We start from the raw sequence: 22,764 nt of genomic DNA, 5'->3' as shown, positions 1-22,764 counted from the left end.
ACCATCCTGGGGACATAGTATTTTCCCCATGTTTGCAGAATGGAAGGTGAACCAAGGACATGGATACACAAGGAAAGAACTCCAGAAATAGGAGCTGGCCTAGAACCAGTCAGAGGCACGTCCTCCTGCATCCTGCCTTCCCCTCCCCAGGGCCCCCCAGAACCCCCCATTCCTGTCCCAACCCACCCTCCGGGCCTGTTCCAGTTGCTCCGCCAGCTCGCCCAGTGCCTGCCCATGGCGCTGCCTCAGCTCCTGCACCGCCACTTCGTGAACACGCGTCTCCTCTTCCAGAGCCTTCTTCAACTCTGTCACTTCCTGTTCCCTCTTGGACCTTTTGTAGAGGGAGCATGATTTCAGAATAGAGAAAGGCAGGGACTTTGGGGGAGGGGGTCCTCCTGACATCTGGGTATGCCTCCTTCAAGAATGAGGACCTCACTCTACATTTCTAAGGGAACTGGGTGGGAAGTGAGGGAACAATGCGGCTTTAAGGGTGAACTCCTACTCATCTCTCAAAACCCTATTCAAAAGGCTCTTTCTCAAGGAAGTCTTCTCAGACTCCTCCATACACGTGGTTTAAGGGCTTTCTCTTATCATTCACAATGCCCTGTGCTGCTCCCTTAGAGCATACTTTGTTCTCCACTGGGCCTCTTTGCCCGAATCTGCCTCCCCTGGACCAAGAGTTCCTGTGGGAAGTGTCTGGCTCTGACTTATCTCTGTTCCCAGCCTAGCCCAGGTGCAGAGCTGATACTCGATGAACAACTGGTGAGCACCAAAGTCCTCCTCTCCCTGCACCCTGCCCTGCACACACCCAGGATGTGCCAGCCATAGGGCAGCCTGGCCTCACCTGAGCTCCTGCTGTGCATTGGTGGAGTCCAGCGTGTCCTCTAGCTCACTCCGCAGTGCCTCCAGCTCCTCACCCAGGTCCCTGCGCTGCTTCTCTGCCTTGGCCCTGGCTGCCCGCTCGGCCTCCAGGTCTTCCTGGGCCTCCGCGAGTCCTGCCTGTGCTTCCCGCAGGGATTTGAGCAGCTGGGCCCGGGCACCGCCCTCCTCCTCCACCCTGGGGATAGACAAGGACCATGGAGTCAGTACTGGGGTAGGCAGAGGACAGGGAAGATTTCTGGGGGTGGGGAGGCCAGGGTGGATTGGGAGGGGGCCCATCCCAGGTTAAAATCCCACCTTTGCCCTTGGGCACATGCCTCAGTATTCAGAACCTCAGTTTCCTTCACTGTGAAATGGGGATGACACCAACAGTAATCACAGGGCGGGTTACTGAGCTCCTGCCACGTGGGACCCTTTCCTTTATCATCTCATTTTGGGACCACACCAAATGAGAAAACGGATGTACAGAGTGGGAAAGTACTTGCCCAGGTCACCCGGTCAGCGATACAAAGAGCCGACCCCAGCATCTGATCTGCCTCATGCCCCCTCAGAGACACAGCCTCTTGCAAAGAGAAGCTGAATCGAAGTGGCAGCAGTGGCTGAGGTTAAGTTGCTCACAGAGCCAAGCAAACTGGGGTTTGGATCCCCTGCTCGGCCACCTGCCCTGGTCACTTGACCACCGCTTTGAACTGTAGGCTCCTGGCCTGTAAGAGGACACACTACCCCACTGCACAGGGCTGTTGTGAGGATGACAATAAAACTGATAATAAAAGCACAAAATGCTACATGTTGTATGCCTCCTCTTATGTGAAATATCCAGAAGAGGCAAATCATGTCAAACAACTCAGGTTGTTGGTCTGCAAGGTCTGCCAAGGTCTGCGGCAGGGGAAGAAGGGGAGGGACTGCTTCATGGGTACTGGACTCTTCCTTCTGGGGGAGTTGGACGTGTTCTGGAACTACACAGAGGTGGTAGTTGCACAACGCCATAAGTGCACCAAATGCCACTGAATTGTATGTATTATTTATTTATTTTAAATATTTTATTTATTTACTTGAGAGTGAAAGCATGAGAGCACAGAGGGAGCATGAGAAGCAGACTCCCTACTGAGCAGGGAGCCTGACTACACAGTGCTCAATCCTGGGACCCTGAGATCATGACCTGAGCCAAAGGTAGATGCTTCACAGACTGAGCCATCCAGGCGCCCCTGAATTGCACATTTTAAATTGGTTATGTTATGGGGGCCACCTGGCTGGCTCAGTTGGCAGAGAGTGTAACTCTTGATCTCAGGGTTGTGAGTTCAAGCCCCATGTGTGGCACAGAGATTACTTACAAATAAAATCTTTAAAGAAAAATAAAACGGTTCTTATGTAAAGTTCACGTCCATAAAAAAAAAAAAAAAAAAAAGAACATGTGAATAAAACAAGGAAAAGTAGTAATAGACACACCCGCATTTATTGAGGGCTTATGGTATGCTAAACCTTTAAAGCGCACTTTCTTATTTTATCCCTACAAGAACCTTAGGAGTAGCTTCAAAATCACCCCCCCACCCACAGGCTGAGGGCACTCAGTGAGGTCACAAGGCCGGAAAGGGGCGGGGCCTGGGCTCCAATCCAGAGATCTGATGGGCGTGCGGGGTCTTAACCACACATTCACACCCCGCTGGCACCACTGACTACAAGACACACATTTTCTCACATTTAAACATCTCTGAAGTTGAGCCCCACCTATAATCAGGGGCTCCTGGACATCATGAAGCACGGCGGGTAAAAGGCATTCGCAACACCGAGCGCCGTATCTGGCACGCAGTAGGTGCTCCATAATTGCTACTGACTGTAATTATAATGATACGATTCCGCTCATGGCCAGAGCACTTATGAAATCACAGTTGATCCCTGATTCCAATTCCGGAACTGGGCCTCCTTTCACTCTTCCCTTAACCGGGGCGGGTTTGGTACTCTCGCCAGGTCCAGTTTACAGGAGGGGACACTGAGGCTCCATGGGGCTGAGGCGCGTGTGCGCTGGTGGAGTCTCCCTGGGGCGCCCCTCCCGCTGGCACTGGCAGGTGGTGCACTGTGGCCCAGGCACTGGGCACCGGGCACCAAGCGCCTCCTTGCCCTCTTCAACCTCCCCCTTCTCCACCCCCCTCTGCCCAGCACCTGGCCAGGGCCGCCTGCAGCTCCTCCTCCTTGCGGCCCAGCTGGGCCCGCAGCTCCTCCCCACGCTGCTGCTGCTCGGCCATCTGCTCCTGCAGCTCCGAGCTCTCCCCGTCCAGCCGCCGCTTCAGCTTCTCCAGCTCCTGGCGGCCCTTCTCCTCCTTCCGTAGGCGGTCTGGAGGCGGGAGTGGGGGCCATGCAGGAGGGCGCCAGACCCCACACCCAGCAGCTCCCGGACACCCAAGGGCCCGCCCCCGGCACTTGCTGGGGTGGGGGTGGGGGTGAAGCTGTGGCTCAGCATCTCCCTCTGTGCCCCTTTTCCAGCTTCCCCAGCCCTGGGCCTGAGTCCCCGGGGGGGCTGTCCTCTCCTCCTCACCCCTTGTGGCAGCCCTGCTCCTGCTCAGGGACTGTCTCTGCCCTGTCCTGCCCTATCTCCACAGCCTTCTCCTGTGCTCTCTCCCTTCTGCTGCTGATTCTGAGTCAGCAAGGGGCAGAGACAACAAGGTGTCTGAAACAGGTAATGGGACAGTCAGAGAGAGAGCCACCCAAGATGCGGAGGAGAGGGCAAGAGAATTGCATTTCAAGCGACAGAAACAACCAAAGAGCTACGAGGGCACTCAATCTGTCTTGAGCCTTCTTTCCTGTCCCCCTTTAACAGATACGACCGCTGAGGTTCGATGGCACAGGAGGTTCACCCAACACCCAACATCCCACCCCCCCACCCCCCACCAGCATGCACAGACCCCAGAGGCTGCACCCTGTGGGCAGAGCTCACCTTCCATGTCCGCAATCGTGGCCTCGTATTTGAGTCGAAGCTTATTGAGGCTCTTGACCTTCTCCTCCTCTTCGGCCGCCTGTGATGAGAACTCGGCCAGACGCTCCTCCAGCAGCTTCCGCTCCTGAGGGTGGTGGGAAGTGGGGGCCGTCAGAGCAGCTCCCCCACAAAGCTCATCTTTGATGAGTTCTCATGTGCATTTCCTCCACCTCCACCCATCACTGAGCCTCCCGCTCCTGACCCCAGCCTTCCCTTCCCCATCCTCTTGGGTTTGCAGACCCGTCCCATCGGCACAGGTTCACACCTAGTAACTGCAGGGTTGGCTCCCATTACTCGAAGAACCCCACGGTTCGCTAAGGCACCATTCTACTCATGAGCACTGAGGTTCATTTCAATTCATGTGCGATTATAAACACATTGCAGTGAACATCCTTGCCCATCTGCTGCATTCACGCGAGTTCTGGATCCATACCACTCAAAGTAGGAGTTTTGTAAATCAGTGGCATAAACACCAAATGATCACTTTTTAGAAATGCTGCATTTCAGGCTCCACCCCAGACCCCCTGAATCAGCATTTTAACAAGCTCTCCATATGACTCCTGTGCACATTAGCATTTGAGAAGCACTGGCCTGGAGCCGTACTTTTCAAACTAAGTGCTTCTGGAAACCAGTGTACTGTGTTGGACCTACCCTTAAAAAGAAAGATATAGAACAGTGTAGAATGGAATAGTCATTGCACCCAAGGAACATTCCAGAAAACTCCTGTGCTTCCTTGACTTCCCAACTCAGGCACCATTGCCTTGGGGAAGCCTTCCCTGACTACCCCTAGGACAGGAAAGGGACTGGCCCCTATCATCTTCTGTTTTTTGCTGACAGTTTATAATTAAGTCATATTGTGTGGTTATATTTATTTTCTGTGGTGTCTCACCTAGCATCCTTTGTCCCTGGCCCCTCGCAAGGACATAAATGGTTTTCTAGTTAGTTCCACACCATATCCCTTGTGCCTAGCCCAGTCCTGGCTGTGGCAGGTTAAAGATAGAGGCAGATTCTTTGCCATGTCCCCACTCAGGGATGGAGTCTAATTTCTCAACCACTGAATCTGGGCTGAGCCTATGACTGTTTTAAGCTCTATGGTCTGCAAACCACAGTGTGCAGGCCAAATCTGGCCTACCACCTGTTTTTATAAATAAAGCTTTATTGGGACACAGTCACATGTGTTCGATTATGCACAGTCTATGGCTGCTTTCACACTACGTCGGTGGAATTGAGCGTTTGTGACCAAAACACAGGCCTGCAAAGAGTGAAATACCGGCTATCTAACCTTTTACAGAAAATGTTTGCCAACCCTTGATCTACAGAATTGGGCATAAGTGATGCCATAACAGTTCCAGGCTTAATATCTTAAGGCGCCTGGATGCTTCCACTTCCATTCTCATTCTTAAAGCCCTGAGCTGCCATATAAGAAACTCAGGCTTTCCTGTGAGGACAGAAGCCACACAAAGGAGCATCAGGACTGCAGACACCCACACCCAGCCACCACAACCTAATGATTGCCCATGAGAGCCAACGGCTGACACTCAGAGCCAGAGGCCCCTAGAGATGGTGCGAGCTGGAGGAGCTGGGGGAGATGCAGAGAGAGATCCCCCCATGCCCCCCATGTATGGCCCACAGGCCACTGACCTTGCTCAGCCTGGCATTCTGATCTTCTAAAAGTAGCAGGTCTTCCTCAAATTTCTTCAGCTTTGCCTCTGTGGTCACCTTCTCCAGCTGCAGTTTCTGCCGTGCCCCTTCCTCAGCCTCAAGGTGGCTCTCCAGCTCCTGTAGAGGGGAGGGTGGGAGGGATGAGGCCCCAGAGGCTGGGGGCTGGGGTGCAATGGGAAGGACACAGGGGAGGGGACGGTCCCAAACCTCTGGGGCTTGTGGCTCAGACAGATCCATACTCTGGGTGAGACTGGGAAGGATCACACTTTTCTGGTCTTCCTGTTTCATTCATTACCCCTAAGCCTTCCCTGAGTGCCCAGTATGTGCCAGGCAATGTCCTAGGCATCTTTGTCTTTATGGAAATTACATTCTTGTGTGTGCGGGAAGATTGTAAACAATAAACATAATAAATAAATATATAACGTTTGTTTATTTAGACAGGTACTGTCCACCATGGCAACACGTGGTGTGAAACTGGAAATTAAGGTTTGACATTATGCGACAGCCTGGACACATCAAGGGCGTTATGCTAGGTGAGATAAGCCAGAGCAAGACAAATAGTGTATGATCCCACTTATATGTAAAATCTAAAAAAACAAAAACAAAACAAACACAAAAAACTGAGCTCATAGATACAGAGAATGGATGAGTGGTTGTAGGTGGGTAGGTGCAAGAAAACATCAGCAAAGTGGGTGAAGTGGTCAAATGGTACAAACTTCTAGTTATAAAGTACGTAAGTCCTGGGGATGTAATGTCCAGCGTGACTGTAGTTCAAATATTGTATATCTGAGAGCTGCTGAGAGAGTAGATCTTAAAAGTTCTCATCACCAGAAAAAAATTTTTGTTACTACATAAGGTGATAGATGTTAACTAGACTTACTATAGAGATCACTTCGTGATATATACAAATAGCAACTCATTATGTTGTATATCTGAACTAATGTTACATGTCAACAATACCTCAATTTTTCTTCTTTTTTTCTTTTAAGCAGGCTCCAGAGAAGTAAGCCCAACATAGGACCTGAACTCATGACCCTGAGATCAGGCATTAGCTGAGATCAAGAGTTAGACACCCAACCAACTGAGCCACCCAAGTGTCCCAATAATACCTCAATTAAAAAAAAAAAAGATTCAGTATTATGTGCTGCCTTGCTATCTGGTATTGGGAGGATCCGTAATGGCCTAATCACATATCCTCCTCCTACCCACTCTGCTCCCATGGATAAGGTCCACTGGCCACATAACACTACATATCATAGGGACAGGCACAGTACCAGCTTATGCTCACATGGTAGACTTCAGTTGCCTTTCAGCCCTGGAATTATTTAAACAAACTGATCACATCTCCCTGTAGGAACCAGGGGTCACCCCATCCTCTTGTTACTACAAAGCCTGCCCCCGACATCTGTGGCCTATTCATTTTAGTTCTAAGTGCAACCCTGTGGCTCTCTGTGGAATGGTGTCTGCCTACCTCTGCCTGTATTTTACTAATCAACTACTATCTATCTTATCTGTCCTGAGTTGGGCGTGGTGTGTTAGGCTATCTCCATAACTATAGATTGGGATCACCACCCCCACCCCACCCAACCCCATAACGAAGAGAAGGTGATTAAAACATTACTGAGCTCCTGGAATGTGGTTTGTATGCCCGAGGAACTGAATTTTCAAACTTATTTAATTTTTATTTAATTTTATTTATTTTAAATTTAAAGCCAGATACTCATGTAATCACTGGATAATTTTTTTTTTTTTAAAGGCTCCATGCACCGGGAGCCCGATGTGGGATTCAATCCCGGGTCTCCAGGATCGCGCCCTGGGCCAAAGGCAGGCGCCCAACCGCTGCGCCACCCAGGGATCCTTCACTGGATAATTTTTAAATATGTCTGGAATCGCTTCAGTACCTAAACCCACCTTTTTCAAGTGAAGAAGTCATAAAACATAAATGCAGATGAAGTACTGCCAATGAAAATTGAGCATATGAATTAAGATGTACCATTAGTGCAAAACACATAGTGGATTTTGAAGAGGAGACAGATGAGGATGGCCTGCCTGGAAATGCAGCAGCCTAGAGGCAAATGGAGCCAGGAGATAGAGAGAGAAAGAGCACAAAGGATATCACCTCAGCACCTGGATCCAGCCATGCCTGAAGCTTATACATTACAGAATCTATTATTTGAACCAAAGACGAATTCTTTTTGTCTAAGTGACTTTGAGTTGAATTTTCTGATGTGCTCGCTTCAGCAGCACATGTACTAAAATTGAGTTGAATTTTCTGCAAACTTGTGGCCCAATGAGACATGGTTTGGAGAAGCAATGGTTGTCAGGGTAGATGGAAGGGCATGGGGAGAGGTGGCCTGTGGGCACACAGGGGCCAGACCTGTATATGCTGCTGCAGCCTCTTCTTGTCACTTTGCAGCTGGCGGGTGCACTCCTCCTCCTCGCCCACACGGGCCTCCAGCTCTGATACCACCAGCTCCAGCTCCTGTTTGCGGGCTGCCAGCCGCCCCCGTGTCTCTTCGGCCTCCGCACACAGCTCTGCCTCTGCTCGCAGTTGTTCTGCCAGGCGAGTGCGCTCCTCTTCCAGCTGGGGACAGGGCAGGAGGTCAGCATTCAGCAGGCAGTGCTCCCAGGGCAGTCTCAGTGGAGCACTGATTTGCTTTGCCCTTTGAGGCCTGGAGGGTCTTCCTCTAGGCCCCCATCTCAGCATGACCTCAATCCCCCTAGTCACAAAGTCAGACCCCTGGGTGCAGCCTCTCCCCCACCTCCCTTTACCTCCTCACAGCCTATGAGTCCCCAGCACTGTTGACATGCCCCTGGACCCTCTGCCCTGCCCCCTCCTCTCTGGTCCCATAGCTTGACGAGTTTGGGCCTTATCCTCTCTGGGTAGACTCTCTCCCCAGCCGACTCCCTAGCCTCCTCCCCAGCCTCCCCACCTCCAAGCCCTGCCTCTCCAGTTCACCCTCCAGAATAGCCCCAGTGAGGCCTTTCTACTATCTCATATTTAACACTCCTACGCCTAGAAATTTAACCAAAGGAAAAAACTCAGTAAAAGCAAATAGAAAAAAATGCTCAAGAGGGTTTTGCTTCAGCATTACTTAAAAGACACCAGAAAAACTGGACAATAAAAAGTTCACCACCCACCTACCCCCAGCCCTGCCACAAGGCCGGCCCCGGCCCAGCTCCTATCGGAGCCCAGCCCCCTGAGCATCTTGGCTCTGCAGGAACCAGCCCCCCACTCAATGCCCTGCCTGCACCCCAGGGCCCTGTCCCCTGAACATCACACACAGCCCCCCAGCACCACAGGGTTTCAGCCCTCACTGGCACCAGCACACCTGAGCTCTGCCCCCACCCTAACCCTTTCCCCTACACTCCCGGGGCGCTCCAGGCTCTGCCGGGAGCCCCGCCCCATCCACAGCCCCGCCCCCAAGCCCTGGCTCCACCTATGGCCCCGCCCTCACTGGGCCCCGGCACACCTGAGCTCTGCCCTCACCCTAACTCCTCCCTCCACGGCGCTCAGGGCTCCGCCGGGAGCCCCGCCCCCACACCCTGGCCCCACCCACGGGCCGCCCCCCACCGCAGCCCCGCCCCTTACCTGCGCCAGGCGGCCCTGGAGCTCGCCCACCTCGCGGGCGCTCTGCTGCTGCAGCTCCTGAACTTTCTGTAGCTCCTGGGCCCGCGCCTGTAGCACCTCATCCTGCCGCGTCACCTGCAGCAGCGGCTTCACCTAGGGGGAGGTAAAGGTGAGAATGGCTGGCTTCCCCTGGCCAAGGAGCTGAGTAAGCACCCACTCTGAGCAGGCCCCATTCCTGGGTTCCAGCGGCAGCTCCGCCACCCATGAGCGCGTGGCCTCCGGCAAGCACATTAGCGTCCTCATCTATCAAAAGGGGATGGGAGGGCAGCCCGGGTGGCTCGGCGGTTTAGCGCCGCCTTCAGCCCAGGGCCTGATCCTAGAGACCCGGGATTGAGTCTCAAGTCAGGCTCCCTGCATGGAGCCTGCTTCTCTCTCTGCCTGTGTCTCCGAGCCCCTCTCTCTCTCCCTCCCTCTCCCTCTCTCTCATGAATAAATAAATAAAATCTTAAAAAAAAAAAACACACATGCTGTTTAAAAACAAAAAAACAAAAGGGGATGGGAGCAGCCCCTGCTGCCCAGGGTTTTTCACAACGGGTGAATGAGCTGACACTAGTGAAAAGCCTAGAACAGTCAGAGGCACAAGGCCAGCGGTATTAACGTGTTCCTTCCTTGCTAAACTAACCCTGGTGGACAAGAGACATCAGCGTCACCATTCTGTAGCACAATGTCTCTCAAAGTTCCCGACTCGCAGATCCAGGGTGATAGATGCACTTTACACGGATTCCGGTGGGGGGGGGACAGGTGCCACACACACATAATCAACTGAAACGACAGGCTCACAGAACCACCCTCCCCCTTGCTGAATGGGGTCTCCTTTGATCATTTCCATCCCCCTGCCTTCTCTTTGGTTCTTCTTGATTCTACTCAGTTCTTTATCTAGTGTATTGTATTCTCCTCTGCCCTACCGCAATGCATTTATCACAGCTATAATTATATATATATACATATATATTTTTTAAAGATTTTACTTATTAGAGCACAAGCAGATGGAGCAGCAGGCAGAGGGAGAGGGAGAAACAGACTCCCCGCTGAGCAGGGAGCCCTATGTGGGGCTCAATCCCAGGACCCAGGACCTGAGCCAAAGGCAGATGCTTAACCGACTGAGCCACCCAGGCACCCCTATAATTTTATATTTTATCTGTGAGAGACTCATTCACTGATATCAGTCAACTCCCACCCCCAAGACCCGGGGCAGGCAAGCTTTCTCCTAAAGGGTCAGCTTGGAAATGTCTGAGGCTTTGCAGGCCACCCTGTCTCTGTTTAAACTACTCCACAGAGTTGCTGGAATGCAAAAACAGCCACAGACAGTATGGTAACCGATGGGCTTTTCCAAAGACAGACAGCTGGGCCAGGCCGCCCTTTGCCGACGCCTGCTCTAGGCTGTGGGCAACATGGGGTACGACTTTTTTTTTTTTTTAAGATTTTATTTATTTATTCACAGAGAGAGAGAGAGAGAGAGGCAGAGGGAGAAGCAGGCTCCACACAGGGAGCCCGACGTGGGACTCGATCCTGAGTCTCCAGGATCACACTCGGGGCTGCAGGCAGTGCCAAACCACTGTGCCACTGGGGCTGCCCAACGACTTGGTTTTTATTTCACCATTTCATCAGGATCCCCGAAAAAGTCATTGGCACATAGTAGGTGCTCAGTTAACACTAACTGAGAGCATGTAGGTGACTGCTCACATAATATATTCAGAATTACACTGAAGAGCTGTGGTATTTTTGCTTCCAAATTTCAATTTTCCTTACTCCTCTCCCAATTTCTCTTTGGGGGAACACACTGCCCCCATGCTCACAGGCAGCCAGATGACCTGGCCCTGCCCCTTGGCTCTGGGCAGGCATGTGACACCAGCTTGGCTCATCTGATTTGTTGTGAGGAGTCTGGGGTGGTCACATGACCCCAGCTGGTGAAGGTCAAGTCTGGCTGGGCTCTGGCTGGAGCTCTGGGATAGGAGGAGACCATGCTGGCCTAGCTGGTAGTGGGGGACAAGACTCAATCTGTTAGTGGGCCCCACGTGTAAAAGTCTACGTGATCACCATGGAGGAAAGCCGAATGGGAGGCACAGAATGTCAGGTAATTGACATCACTGTTCGGGTCCTTGTGCAATAAAGGATTGATTAAGTAGGCCTGGGTTGTCCAAACCCTGTATGTTTCATAGAAAGGCCTGGCCCTTGGGTGGCTCCTGGAAAATAATCTGCAAGCTCTTGGAATATTCTAGTAAGAGTGACTTTGTTACCTCAGGCTTTTGAGTCACATATAATCAACTTGACCTCTGGAGGTGCTGGAGACTAAATGAAATCAACCACATTTGGGGGTCAGCCACATCTATGAAACTGACCCCCAAAAAACAAGCTTGGACACAGACTCGGGAGAGCTTCCCTGGTAAGCAACAGCCTGTATGTGTTGTCACACATTGTTTCTGGAAGAATTAAGCCTTGTCCACCCGACTCCATGTTGGGAGGACAACTGGAAGCTTCTGCCTGGTCTCTCTGGAGCTCTGTTCTGCTCACTTTTTTCTGTTGCTGGCTTTAATCTCTATCTGTTCACTGTAATAAACTCTCCAAGTTCTGTGAGTCCTTCTAGTGAATCATTGAATCTGAGGGGGTCTTTGGGACCCCCGACTCAGCCCTGGGTCTATCCATTCCTGAAGCTGTCCTGAATCTTTTAACCATGTTGGTTTGAGTCTGATTTTTTCTTTTGTTTTTTGTTACACCAAAAAATCCTGGCTAACAAAGGTTGGGCTGATTGGTCCCATTTTACAGATGCAGAAACTTGAGGCCCAAACAAAGAAAGCCAGTTGCCCAAGCAGACCTGGCCCCAAGGTTCTGTCTCCTTGCTGCTCAGGCCACTTCCCCAGGTGCCCTCACCTTGATGAAGAGCCGCCACCACTGCCAGTGTCTCAGCTTGAGGTAAGCAGCACAGTTCCTCTGCATCACCCTCAGGGCGCTCTGCTGCTGCTGCCGCTTCTGGAAGGCTCTGGGTGGGGAGACGGAAAAGTGGGAGAGTAAAGGCTTGGCCCCTCTAAGCCTGTCCCCTTAGCAAGAGAGCCAAGCTCCCTTCAATTAGTCAACCATTGTTAAGTGCCTACTGTGTGCAAGCACTTTCTATTACTTGCAGATCTTGTTGCTTATAATGTGTCAGTCCTCTGCCCTTGACTCTCTGCTCTGCCTCTTCCCCTCTGTCCACACAACCTTAGTTTAGGCCTCCCCTTCCCCGACCTGGACCCTCACCCCAACCTCCCAACCTCTAATCTCTTGCCTCCAGTCCATCCCCAACATACCTCTCAAGGGGTCTTTCTACACTAGAGCTCACCCACTCTTCCTCCCCTGCTCATGGCTCTCCCATGGCTGCCCAGCATCCCTGAATAAGGTCCCCACTGCGCAGCCTGGTGTTTGAGTTCTTTATTCTCAGATCCTTCCTCTGGACCATTTCAAAGGGGAAGAAGACTCTTCTGCAAACTTCTCGCATTCCTGAAACACTGTGAGGCTCTCATATCACTGGTTCTTTGTACCAGCTCTTGTTCCTGCCTGCAACACCTACCCCATCCTTCGTCTCTCTGGTCATCAAGTGTGACTTGGAGGTGTCCTGGTCTGCTGTGGGGTCTCCACACTACATTTGTATGACCCATCGAAGTGCATCCCACTCCAGGACTGTGACACTTTGTGCCCGTGCAGTCTCCCCCACCAGAGTGGAGTCCCTTGAGGCACTGGCCATTAGGGCGACCACCATGCCCCCATTGCCCAGGGCTTGCTTTGTTTTAGCACTGAAAATCATGCATCCCGGGGAATCTCCAGTCCTGAGTGAAGCAGGATGGTCCGTCACCCTATGGCCAAGCCTACCTCTTCTCTGTCCCTAGCTCTGCTTCACACTGAATCTGGTCTATGAGGGCCCTCGGGGACTGTAGAAGCAAGAAGCCTGGGCATCTGGTGCCTCCATGCGTTTGTTTCCCAGCCCTTCTACCATCTTGGAGGCCTTGAACCCTGGAGCCATCTGGTCAACCCTGCCCTGCCCCCTCCCCCCAGCCTTGGCCAAGGGGACCCAGGAGACAGCACAGTGCCTTACCTGCGAGCTAGGTACCCCCGGGCAGCTGCCTGGAAGGACACGATGATGTCTGTGACCTTCAGGTCCCGTTCCTCTTCCAGCTGGGCCAGGACCCCTGCCCGGAAGAAGATCTTGCTCTGTCCCACACGGTAGAGGTTGGGGTCCAGTTCTAGGGCCTGGATCTGTGAGGGGTGGGAGAGGAGTGATGAAGAGAAAAGGCAATGAGAGGGAGGTCCCAGCCCTCCTCTTCCACTGCCTAAGACCTTGGCACCCCCAGGCTCTGCCCCAAACTCACCATCTTCTCACAGGCCTGTTTCCCATCCATAAAGCCCTTGGGGATGGCATTGGGCGTCAGGATCTCGTATCTGCCGGGGGTGGGGAGGAGTGGGTGGACAGTTATGGCACAGTCACTGAACTCCTGCCGTAGCCCGGCACTGGGCTCAGAGTGACAAATAGCAATAATGACGATGATGATGATGATATGAACAGTAAGAAGAGTGAACATTCGATCATTTATGGAGCACCATATGCTGGGCTAAGAGCCTTAATACCACCAATGACAGCACTGAGCACAGGAGCTGCCACTCCCTGGACACTAGCACCTGCTGATCATGAATGTTCTGATGCCCCACCAGCGCATCTCCTTGAGATGTGGAACACAGGTGTGTCATGTCTCAGAGTGGAAATGTGAGAATGACTGCAAATGACAGCTAATGTGTTTGAAGACTTATTATTTGTCAGGCCCTGAGCAAAGCACTGTGCGGCAGCATCTTCCAGATGTGTAAGCACAAAGGAGAATAAAACAGGATACAGTTCCTAAACACGTGTGTATGTCCTCAGAGCGCCCTTCCCTGGATTCCGACATTTCATAAAACATAATGCATATTATACATAAAATATATATATATACACATACATGTGTATCAGATATATAATACATGTCCTATGTTAATATGGCATATTTTATGACTGGTGATTGAGAAATGTGCGTGTGTGTGTGTGTGTGTGTGTGTATTGGGCTTGCTCAATCAACAGAGGTGTTGTTAAAACGCAGATTCTAATTCAGTAAGTCTGCCATGGTGCCTGAAAATGTGCCTTATGAGCTGCCGAGTGATGCTCATGCTGCTGGTTCTGGGGACCACATACTTTGAGGAGCAAACTAACAGACCTATCCTGTCCAACAGAGCACCTACTGGCCACGTGTAGCTACTGAGCCCTTGAGACGTGGCCTGGCCAACTGAGGAACTGGATTATTTATTTATTTACTTATTTTTTATTATGATTTTTTATTTATTTGAGAGACAGAGAAAGTGTGTGTGTATACAAGCAGTGGGGAGGAGCAGAGGGAGAGGGAGAAGCAGGCTCCTGGCTAAGCATGGAGCCCAATGTGATGTGGGACTCAATCCCAGGACCCTGGGATTATGACCTGAGCCAAAGGCAGACGCTTACCCGACTGAGCCACCCAGGCGCCCCAGGAACTGGATTTGTTAATAATTTTTTTTTTTTTAGAGAGAGAAAGAAAGCACGCATTGTGTGTGTGGAGGGGGCAGAGGGAGAAGAAGACAGAAAATCTCGAGGGCTCTACATTTAGTACGCAGACCCACAACTGCTAGATCTCATGACCCTGGGATCACGACCTGAATTGAAACCTAGAGTCGTAGGCTTAATGGACTGAGGCACCCAGGGGCCCCTATTACTTGCTCCTTCAACTCTGGTATCTTCTGTTCTATCCCATTCTATATGGCCTTTGTAGAGAAATGCAGATGGCCCCACTAGAATGGCTACATCAGGCAATCTTTCTTGTGGGAGCGCACTGAGCAGGGTACTGCTCTCCCATCCCATAGAGGAGAAAGCTGAGACAGGAACTAAAGGAACGGGCCACTGACTCCACAGACCTCAGAAGTAGCAGTGGGGTTGTCTGGATGCAGACATGGGGGGGCTTCCAAAGTGGAGCCCTGCCCCGCCCCCAGCATCGCACTCACCGCTGCCGGAACTCCTGGAAGAGGATGCGGTTGGGGAAGCCCTGGCGACAGATCCGGATGCCCTCCAGGACGCCGTTGCAGCGCAGCTGGTCCAGCACCAGCCGAGGCTCCAGCTTGCCAGCCTGCGGAGAGGGGACGGACAGGCGGGGTCCGCGGCGGCCACACGGGGGCGCCATGCACCAGAGGGCAGCCGCGGGGGCTGGGGGTGGGGGGTGGGGGACCAGTACCGGCGCTTTGGGCAGGTGAGCAATCACTGGCGATTTCATAGGGACAACCTGTAATTTACTGAGCACCTACTGCTTGCCAGACCGAAAAGCCTACCCTGGGGGAGCTCAGAGTCCAGCGGAGGAGGCTGACAACAAATGAGGTCAAGAAATCAATCATTAGTCAACGTGGGACAAACAAGTAATTGCTAAGGAGAAAAGAGCAGGGAGGTGTGGGAGTGCTGAATTTGCACACAGGATAGCTGGGGAAAGGCCTCTCTGGGGAGCTGATGCATAAATAAAACCCATACATCATTATTTCAGAGTAGCTAACTTTTGTTGCCTTTTTCTTTCTCTTTCTTTTCTTTTTTCTTTCTTTCTTTCTTTCCTTTCTTTCTTTCTTTTCTCTCTCTTTCTAATTGCTTCTAAAAAATCTACATAGTACAAAAATTCAAACTGGACATTCTATTTTTTTTTTTAAGATTTTATTTATTTACTCATAGAGACACAGAGAGAGAGAGGCACAGGCACAGGCAGAGGGAGAAGCAGGCTCCATGCAGGGAGCCCGATGTGGGACTCGATCCAGGGTCCCCAGGCTGCAGGTGGCACTAAACTGCTGCGCCACCAGGGCTGCCCAAACTGGACATTCTAAAAAACAACTCTCGCCTTGTCCAGGCCTCCAGAGTGGGCAATATAATCCCCAGTTTTTTTTTTTTTCTTTCTTTCTTTCTTTCTTTCTTTCTTTCTTTCTTTCTTTCTTTCTTTCTTTCTTTTTTTTAGGATTTTATTTATTTATTCATGAGAGACACAGAGAGAGAAAGAGAGAGAGGCAGAGACACAGGCAGAGGGAGAAGCAGGCTCCATGCAGGGAGTGGAACACGGGACTCATTCCCAGGTCTCCAGGATCAGGCCCTGGGCTAAAGGCGGCGCTAAACCGCCGAGCCACTCCGGCTGCCCTTTCTTTTCTTTTTTTAAAGTAGGCTCCAAAGTTTGGAGTTACTGGGGGCTGCCTTGCCATCCCGAGGGGAGTAAGAGAAAGAAAGAGAGAATGAGATTCCTTCAGAGTGAAGATAACGAAGAGCCAAGCAAAGGAAAAAGATCCCTGACACACCATTTGAGCACCTGGATCCAGCAGTAACTGAACCCAACCCATGGAATTTCAATTATGTGAGTTTATGCTAATTCTCATTTTTTGCTTAAGCCATCTCAGTTGACTGTCTCATAATCAAAACAGCCCCAAAGAAATAGCTGGAGAGCTGTAAGTTGGAAATAATATATAAGATGGTCTCACGTTAATGTTTTGTTTTCTTTCTTTCTCCTGTCATTCCATTTGTTGATAAAATACTGGGCAAGCTTGAGTGGGGGAGATGCCCAGGAGGGCCAGGAGATGGATTACATTAAAGGGGACTGAGAAAACACAAAAATGTGTAGTATTTATTTTAAGTTATTTTCACTTTTTAAAAAATATTTTATTTATTTATTCATGAGAGATACACAAAGAGAGAGGAGGCAGAGGGAGAAGTAGGCTCCTCACAGGGAGCGATATGGGACTTGATCCCAGGACCCTGGGATCACTCCCTGAGCCAAAGGCAGGTGCTCAGCTGCTGAGCCACCCAGGTGTCCCAAATGTGTAGTATTTTGTACGATCCAGGTTTCTCACTGTCACACACACGCAAAAAGAGTTACGAATTTGCAGGAGGAGAAAGTTACGATGAACTCTGTGACGCTGAGACAGAACTTGGCGCATTGGTGTGAACTCATAGTTTTCAATATGCAAGGATACTTAGAAATAAATAGAGATATAAACGTGTGTATACAGGGGTACCTGGCTGGCTCAGTCGGAGGAGCACGTGACTCTTGATCTTGGGATCGTGAGTTCCAGCCCCACGTTGAGCATAGAGATGACTTAAGAAAAAAACGTGTGTGTATACATACTTGAAGACATGTGTATGCACGTGTGCATGCATGTATATACACTTGTCAGATTTTAGACTCTAAGCACCATTAACTAAAAAGAACCAGGGCTCCTTGGAAAAATGAGTGAATCTTGTTATTTCATCAAATATAAACCCCCATCAGTTGCAAAACATGCTGTTACTTTATATACCATAAGAAAGAAAAGTTCCAGGCAGCCCAGGTGGCTCAGTGGTTTAGTGCCACCTTCAGTCCAGGGCGTGATCCTGGGGCCCTAGGATGGAGTCCCACATCGGGCTCACTGCATGGAGCCTGCTTCTCCCTCTGCCTCTCTCTCTCGGTCTCTCATGAATAAATAAATAAAATCTTAAAAAAAAAAAAAAAGAAAGTTCAGTTCCTATCAATTAACCTCTGACAGGCCATTGATTGTAAGCCATGCCCCCAACTTCAGAGATACTAAAGTGGGAGAAATAAATGTGTCTTAGATTTCATAAAATATGGTATTTGCAGACATCTCTTTCACTCATACAGATCCACCCATCCAGTAACCACAGTTCCTGTTTCCTGGGGACAGGATATGCCTCGGGCACCTTATTTTGCATCCTCATTTTCCACCCTTGTTGACCCTTCTCTACAGGGCCCACTCTGATTTTCCTAAAAAGGAAACCTTCTGGTGGCCTGGGAAGCCAGGCAAGGTCTCTCCACCCCTACTTGACACCTCTAGCCCCAACAGCCTTCATTCCATCCTCTGTACCTTTCATACCATTATCCTTCAGAGCTCAATCACCACCTCCTCCAGGGAGGCTTCCCTGACTTCACAGACCAGACTAAACCTTAGGTAATACTTACCACCCCAACAAAATCAACTGGACATTCATTGTGGGTGGTCAGTTGAATGTCTGTGTTCCCCATTTGACTATGAGACTAGGAGTTGGCTGTGCTTTTCTCTCCAAAGTATCCCCAATACCCGGCCCTTAGTAGGTGCTCAATAAAATTTAAGTCCTGTGAATGAATGAATTTTCCTAACAGAGCACTGAGCCTGGGTGGGAAAGCAACTTGCTCAAGATCACCCAGCCAGTCAGAGGCGAGCCTGTCTCCAGCCAAGTTTAGTGGCCAGGGTTTTCCCCACTGCCAGAGATGCCTCCCTCCCCAGGCTGGACACTTACCCTCTTCTCATGGTTGGGGACGATACAGCGAACGAAGCTGGGGTTGGTGTTGCTGAGTGTGGCCATAAGGCGGCTCAGTGACTCCTTGTAGAGCTGTCCTACTGTTCGGAACATGCCCCGGCGGGGGCGACCACCCGGAGGGCCATCTCCAAGGCTGCTCACCTGCTCCAGCCCCACGATCCCCTCCACTACAGCCAGAGGAAACAGAGGTAGAGAAAGAAGAGGGTCAGGGGTCAGATGTAAGTAGACTAGGTTGGTCAAAGTTCAAGGGTCTTATCATTTATAGGACCTGGCACTTTACATATGAAACACTGATTAAGGTAGGTGTCGTCAGCCCCATTGGACTGATGTGTAAACTTAGAAAGGAGGCTCAGAAAGGTGAAAGACTGTGCCTGAGGCCACACGGCTTAGAAACTACACATCTAAGATTTGAACCCGGGGAGTGTGAGTCCTCTGGAACCCTGGCCTGTGACTGCTTGTCTTCTCAAGGACATGATCTCCACGTTCCTTATGGGCAAATGCTGATGATGACAGCATATGCTTACCTAGCACTTCCTCTCTGCCGGGCACCACTCAAAGCACTTTACATACATCTGCTCACTTACAAGCCTAGAAGAATCATTCCCACTTTACAGGCACAGATTGGGCAGCAGGGATAATGAAAACAACACGGTTGCATTTTTAGGAACTTAAAACAGTGTCCCAGTAAAAATGTAATAAAGCCTGGCTTTTGTGTGCAGTATTGCTTTACTATTTTTTAAAGATTTTATTTGTTCATGAGAGAGACACACAAGGAGAGACAGAGAGACAGAGACATAGGCAGAGGGAGAAGCAGGCTCCCTGTGGGGAGCCCGATGCGGGACTCGATCCCAAGACCCCGGGAGCACGCCCTGAATCAAAGGCAGATGCTCAACCACTGAGCCCCTATGTGCAGTATTTAAAAGACAGAGACTGCATCCACTAAGAACCATTTTTCCAGCAAGGTCTGATATTGTCATTTGATGATGTCATTCCAGCAAGTGAGAAATACCCACTCCTTCACCTCAATTCTGTTTTAAACCTGCCAGCTTTCTCAGGAACGTGCAGCAGGGGCAGACTCTTATGTCCTGGGATCCTCAATAGCAAGGGTCATCGGAGCCAACAGATAATCCTCACTTAGGGCAGGGCCTGGTATGCAGTAAGGACTCACACTTGGCCTCTTCCTTCCCACATTCAATGCTCCCTCTTACCACCATGCTCCCAGCTATTATCAAAACGATAATTAAGTTCTTACAGCACAGATAAGAGCAGAGGCTCTGGGACCTAGTGTCCTGGGTTCAAATCCCAGCTCTGTCCCTAACTAGCTGTGTGACCTCAGGCAGGCCCTGTAACCTCTCTGTGCTTCAATCTCCTTGTCTGTATAATGGGGGTAGTAGCACAAACACCTGACTCACTGGGTTGTTCAAAGGATTCCAAGTGTTAGTAATCATAAATGGGCTTTTGCACAGTGTGCAGCACATAGTAAGTGCTCAGTAAACGCCAGCTGGTATTGCCACAGTTGCTTGTCCTTTCACATGCAGTTTAGTTAGAAGACGTGTGCTGCTACCAAGAGTCTGGAAACTGCTGAGGGAGGCGACAGGGAAGGAGAAGTGGAGCAACAGTCCTCCATATGGAGGAGAGGGGACAGGTGTTCGGTATCTGGTCCAACAGGCCCACCCTCCTCATCCAGCAAATCTCACCCGTCGGTGCACAGCAACACCCACCCCCTGTTGGAGAAATGGCAGAGCCGTGCCTCCCTGAAGATCCTGGGGGTGATGGTGGGAGGGAGCCAAGGAAAGAGAACTGCTGGAAGCCCCCGTGTTCTGGGGGGTGAGGACAGATGAGGGGAGAGGCAGAGATGGGGGCGGGAGATGCAAAGGGAGCAGCAGGAGAAGGGGGGAGGCATGAAGGGAGAGATGGTGGCAGAAAAAAAAAAGAGGAGAGCGTTATTAGTCAATAGCACAAGGCAGAGCAGGAGGGAAAACTTCATTGTTGGCCATGAACTTCTAAAGCCAGGGAGACTATCCCGTTCACTTTTGTGTCTACCTACAAAAGGCGTAAAAGTTGATGGAAAGGATAAGTGTCCTTTGTGAAAATTTAATGCCGGGGGCAGGGGGTGGTGGTGGTGGTGGTGGGCGGGGGTGGGAATCTCTCTCCCTAGAGATTGAATCTGTTTTACTAGGTATCCCTTTTTGCCCTGGCTGCCAGGAAGCTCCAGGATTAACACGATACTCCTACCTAGTTTGTTGTATTTGCCTCTTGAGAAGAAGCTTGTCTCATCTGCCTTTCCCCTTGGATTACCTAGATGCTGGGCACCCAACTCTGGGCTCAGGACTGTCATAGAGATTAATACGTAAAAGACACCCCCGTTCCTGTCCTACCCTCAAGGACTTGCAGCTCCTTGAATCTGAGCTGCGGTAACTTGCTTTGTTCAGGAGAATCGTGCAGGACATAACACTGTGCCAGGTTCGAGTCCAGGACTTGAGAGGCCTCCCAGCTTCCACTTGTCTCTTGGAACCCCTAGGCAGCCAGGCACATATGAGATGGGGCATGTGAAGGAGCCCAGTAAGGGTATGGGGCATGATGTGTCCATGACGGGAACACAGATTTTGAAGAACTATGTGTGTGTTGCTAGGGATGGGGGGGATTTTTGGGCTGAGGAGATGATTCTCATAGCAGAATCTAGTTCTGTTACTGAACGTCAAACACTGCTTGTCAATCCCTCAGGTGTAAATCATGTAAGACACAAACTCAAATCTGTCTAAAATCAGCTCACTAGTATCAAGGCACTTCACACCCTTCTGTTCTGTGAGTTCATTTGGGAACCACACATCTTGCTTATTTTGTTCTCCTGTCTAATTGCATGGGCCACACTTACAACTACACTTTTCACTTCAATAAAAGGCTAAGGCAAACTGACAGAGTCTGGAAGTCTTGCATCGGGACAAACCAAGATGCTAGTTTTACTCGTTGTTAAAACAGTTTCTCCTCTAAAGATGGGGATTAACAGACAAGGCTTGGAAAGCTACAAGGTCTCACTCCAGAGACATTTGGCTTTTCTGCCTATGCCTCCCAGAAATACCATTCCAAAAAGACTGATGGCCATTGGGCAGGAAAGCTCTCCCAGATTACATCTCCTCTGTTGTTCTTTTCTTCTTCCCTGGGTCCTTGATGAGAACTTTATGAGAACAAAGAAAGCAAAGCTGCAACACTGACTAATCTGTAAAAACACCAGACTGCTGAGTTCTCTTGTGATTAATTCTTTTTCATTCAAATCTCTTGATTTCTTCTTTCTTAGGGACCATATTGACATCTACAATGAATAACTTTTTCTCTTTCTTTATAATATTCATATAGTTATTTCTTTTTCCAGTCTGATTGCAGAGGCTAGTATTGCCAAAACCCTGTTTCCCAGCAGTGGTGATCATGGGAACCCTCTCGTTTCTGATTAAGGAGTATGTTTTATCATGAGTATGATGCTGGCTTAAGATAGTAACCAACCAATCACTGATTAGAAACACTATCAGGAGACCATCTGGCTTGCCTACATCCGTTCTGCATCTGAGCAGACAACTTATATTCCGAACTTAGCCTCTAGAACAAAGGTGTTCACACTGTGGGCTGGGAAAGGGGATGCACAGAGCTCCAGGGACAGGGGGAAGCTGGACCTCACCATCTTTCCAGATCTCTGCCGTCAGCTTGTCTGTGCTCATGTGAAGCAGGGCTGCGACGTTGTCATTCAGAGGGTCCATGTTTTTCATCAGCCACTCATTGGCCTTGTAGTCGACCTGGGTGAAGTTGGGCAGAGGAAGGTGGTGAGCTTGCAGCTTCACCAGGTCTCCCAATTTCCCAAGGAACCTCCCAGGAGCTCCCAGCCAGCCAGCTCCAGGGCTCACCAGAGATGAGAGCATCAGTGCCACCTTGCGTCTATACCCAGAACTGCACCTCCACCAGCATGGTCCCCGCCCCTGCCCCCCCCCCCTTTTTTTTTAAGATTTTATATATTTGAGGGATGCCTGGGTGGCCCAGCAGTTGACCATTTGCCTTTGGCTCAGGTCATGATCTCGTAGTCCTGGGATTGAGTCCAGCATCAGGCTCCCCACAGGGAGCCTGCTTCTCTCTCTGCCCATGTCTCTGTCTTCCTGTGTCTTTCATGAATAAATAAATAAATATATATATTTTAAAAGATTTTATTTATTTGAGAGTAAGAGTGAGTGAGCAAGAGAGAGACAAAGAGCACAGAGGGGGAGAGACAAGCAGACTCCCCGCTGAGCAGAGAGCCCAAAATGGGGCTCAATC

General features: G+C 50.4%; 1 protein-coding gene across 15 annotated transcripts in view; it reads right to left on the bottom strand.

Annotated features, from left to right (window-relative positions):
• The window catches only part of MYH14 (myosin heavy chain 14), an 86,615-nt gene that overhangs the window by 27,319 nt on the left and 36,532 nt on the right, over window positions 1–22,764 (bottom strand). For 6 of the 15 annotated variants that reach the window (XM_026014189.2, XM_026014188.2, XM_072758203.1 and 3 more), the window contains 13 exons: window positions 22,139–22,253; window positions 18,448–18,635; window positions 15,165–15,286; window positions 13,478–13,547; window positions 13,204–13,364; window positions 12,009–12,117; window positions 9,102–9,233; window positions 7,887–8,093; window positions 5,489–5,626; window positions 3,809–3,932; window positions 3,037–3,208; window positions 845–1,057; window positions 187–331 (listed from right to left, as the gene is read on the bottom strand). In XM_026014189.2, the coding sequence (XP_025869974.2) occupies window positions 187–331; window positions 845–1,057; window positions 3,037–3,208; window positions 3,809–3,932; window positions 5,489–5,626; window positions 7,887–8,093; window positions 9,102–9,233; window positions 12,009–12,117; window positions 13,204–13,364; window positions 13,478–13,547; window positions 15,165–15,286; window positions 18,448–18,635; window positions 22,139–22,253 (1,896 nt within the window). Of the gene's footprint in view, window positions 1–186; window positions 332–844; window positions 1,058–3,036; window positions 3,209–3,808; window positions 3,933–5,488; window positions 5,627–7,886; window positions 8,094–9,101; window positions 9,234–12,008; window positions 12,118–13,203; window positions 13,365–13,477; window positions 13,548–15,164; window positions 15,287–18,447; window positions 18,636–20,165; window positions 20,289–22,138; window positions 22,254–22,764 lie in introns of all 15 variants that reach the window. The other 9 variants (XM_026014182.2, XM_026014186.2, XM_026014184.2 and 6 more) reach the window with 2 other exon arrangements.

Source organism: Vulpes vulpes, chromosome 1, assembly GCF_048418805.1.
Source record: "Vulpes vulpes isolate BD-2025 chromosome 1, VulVul3, whole genome shotgun sequence".
In the NCBI taxonomy this organism is placed as follows: domain Eukaryota; kingdom Metazoa; phylum Chordata; class Mammalia; order Carnivora; family Canidae; genus Vulpes; species Vulpes vulpes.
The sequence above is the reverse complement of the archived record's forward strand: the minus strand, read 5'-3'. Positions and strand labels throughout refer to the sequence as shown.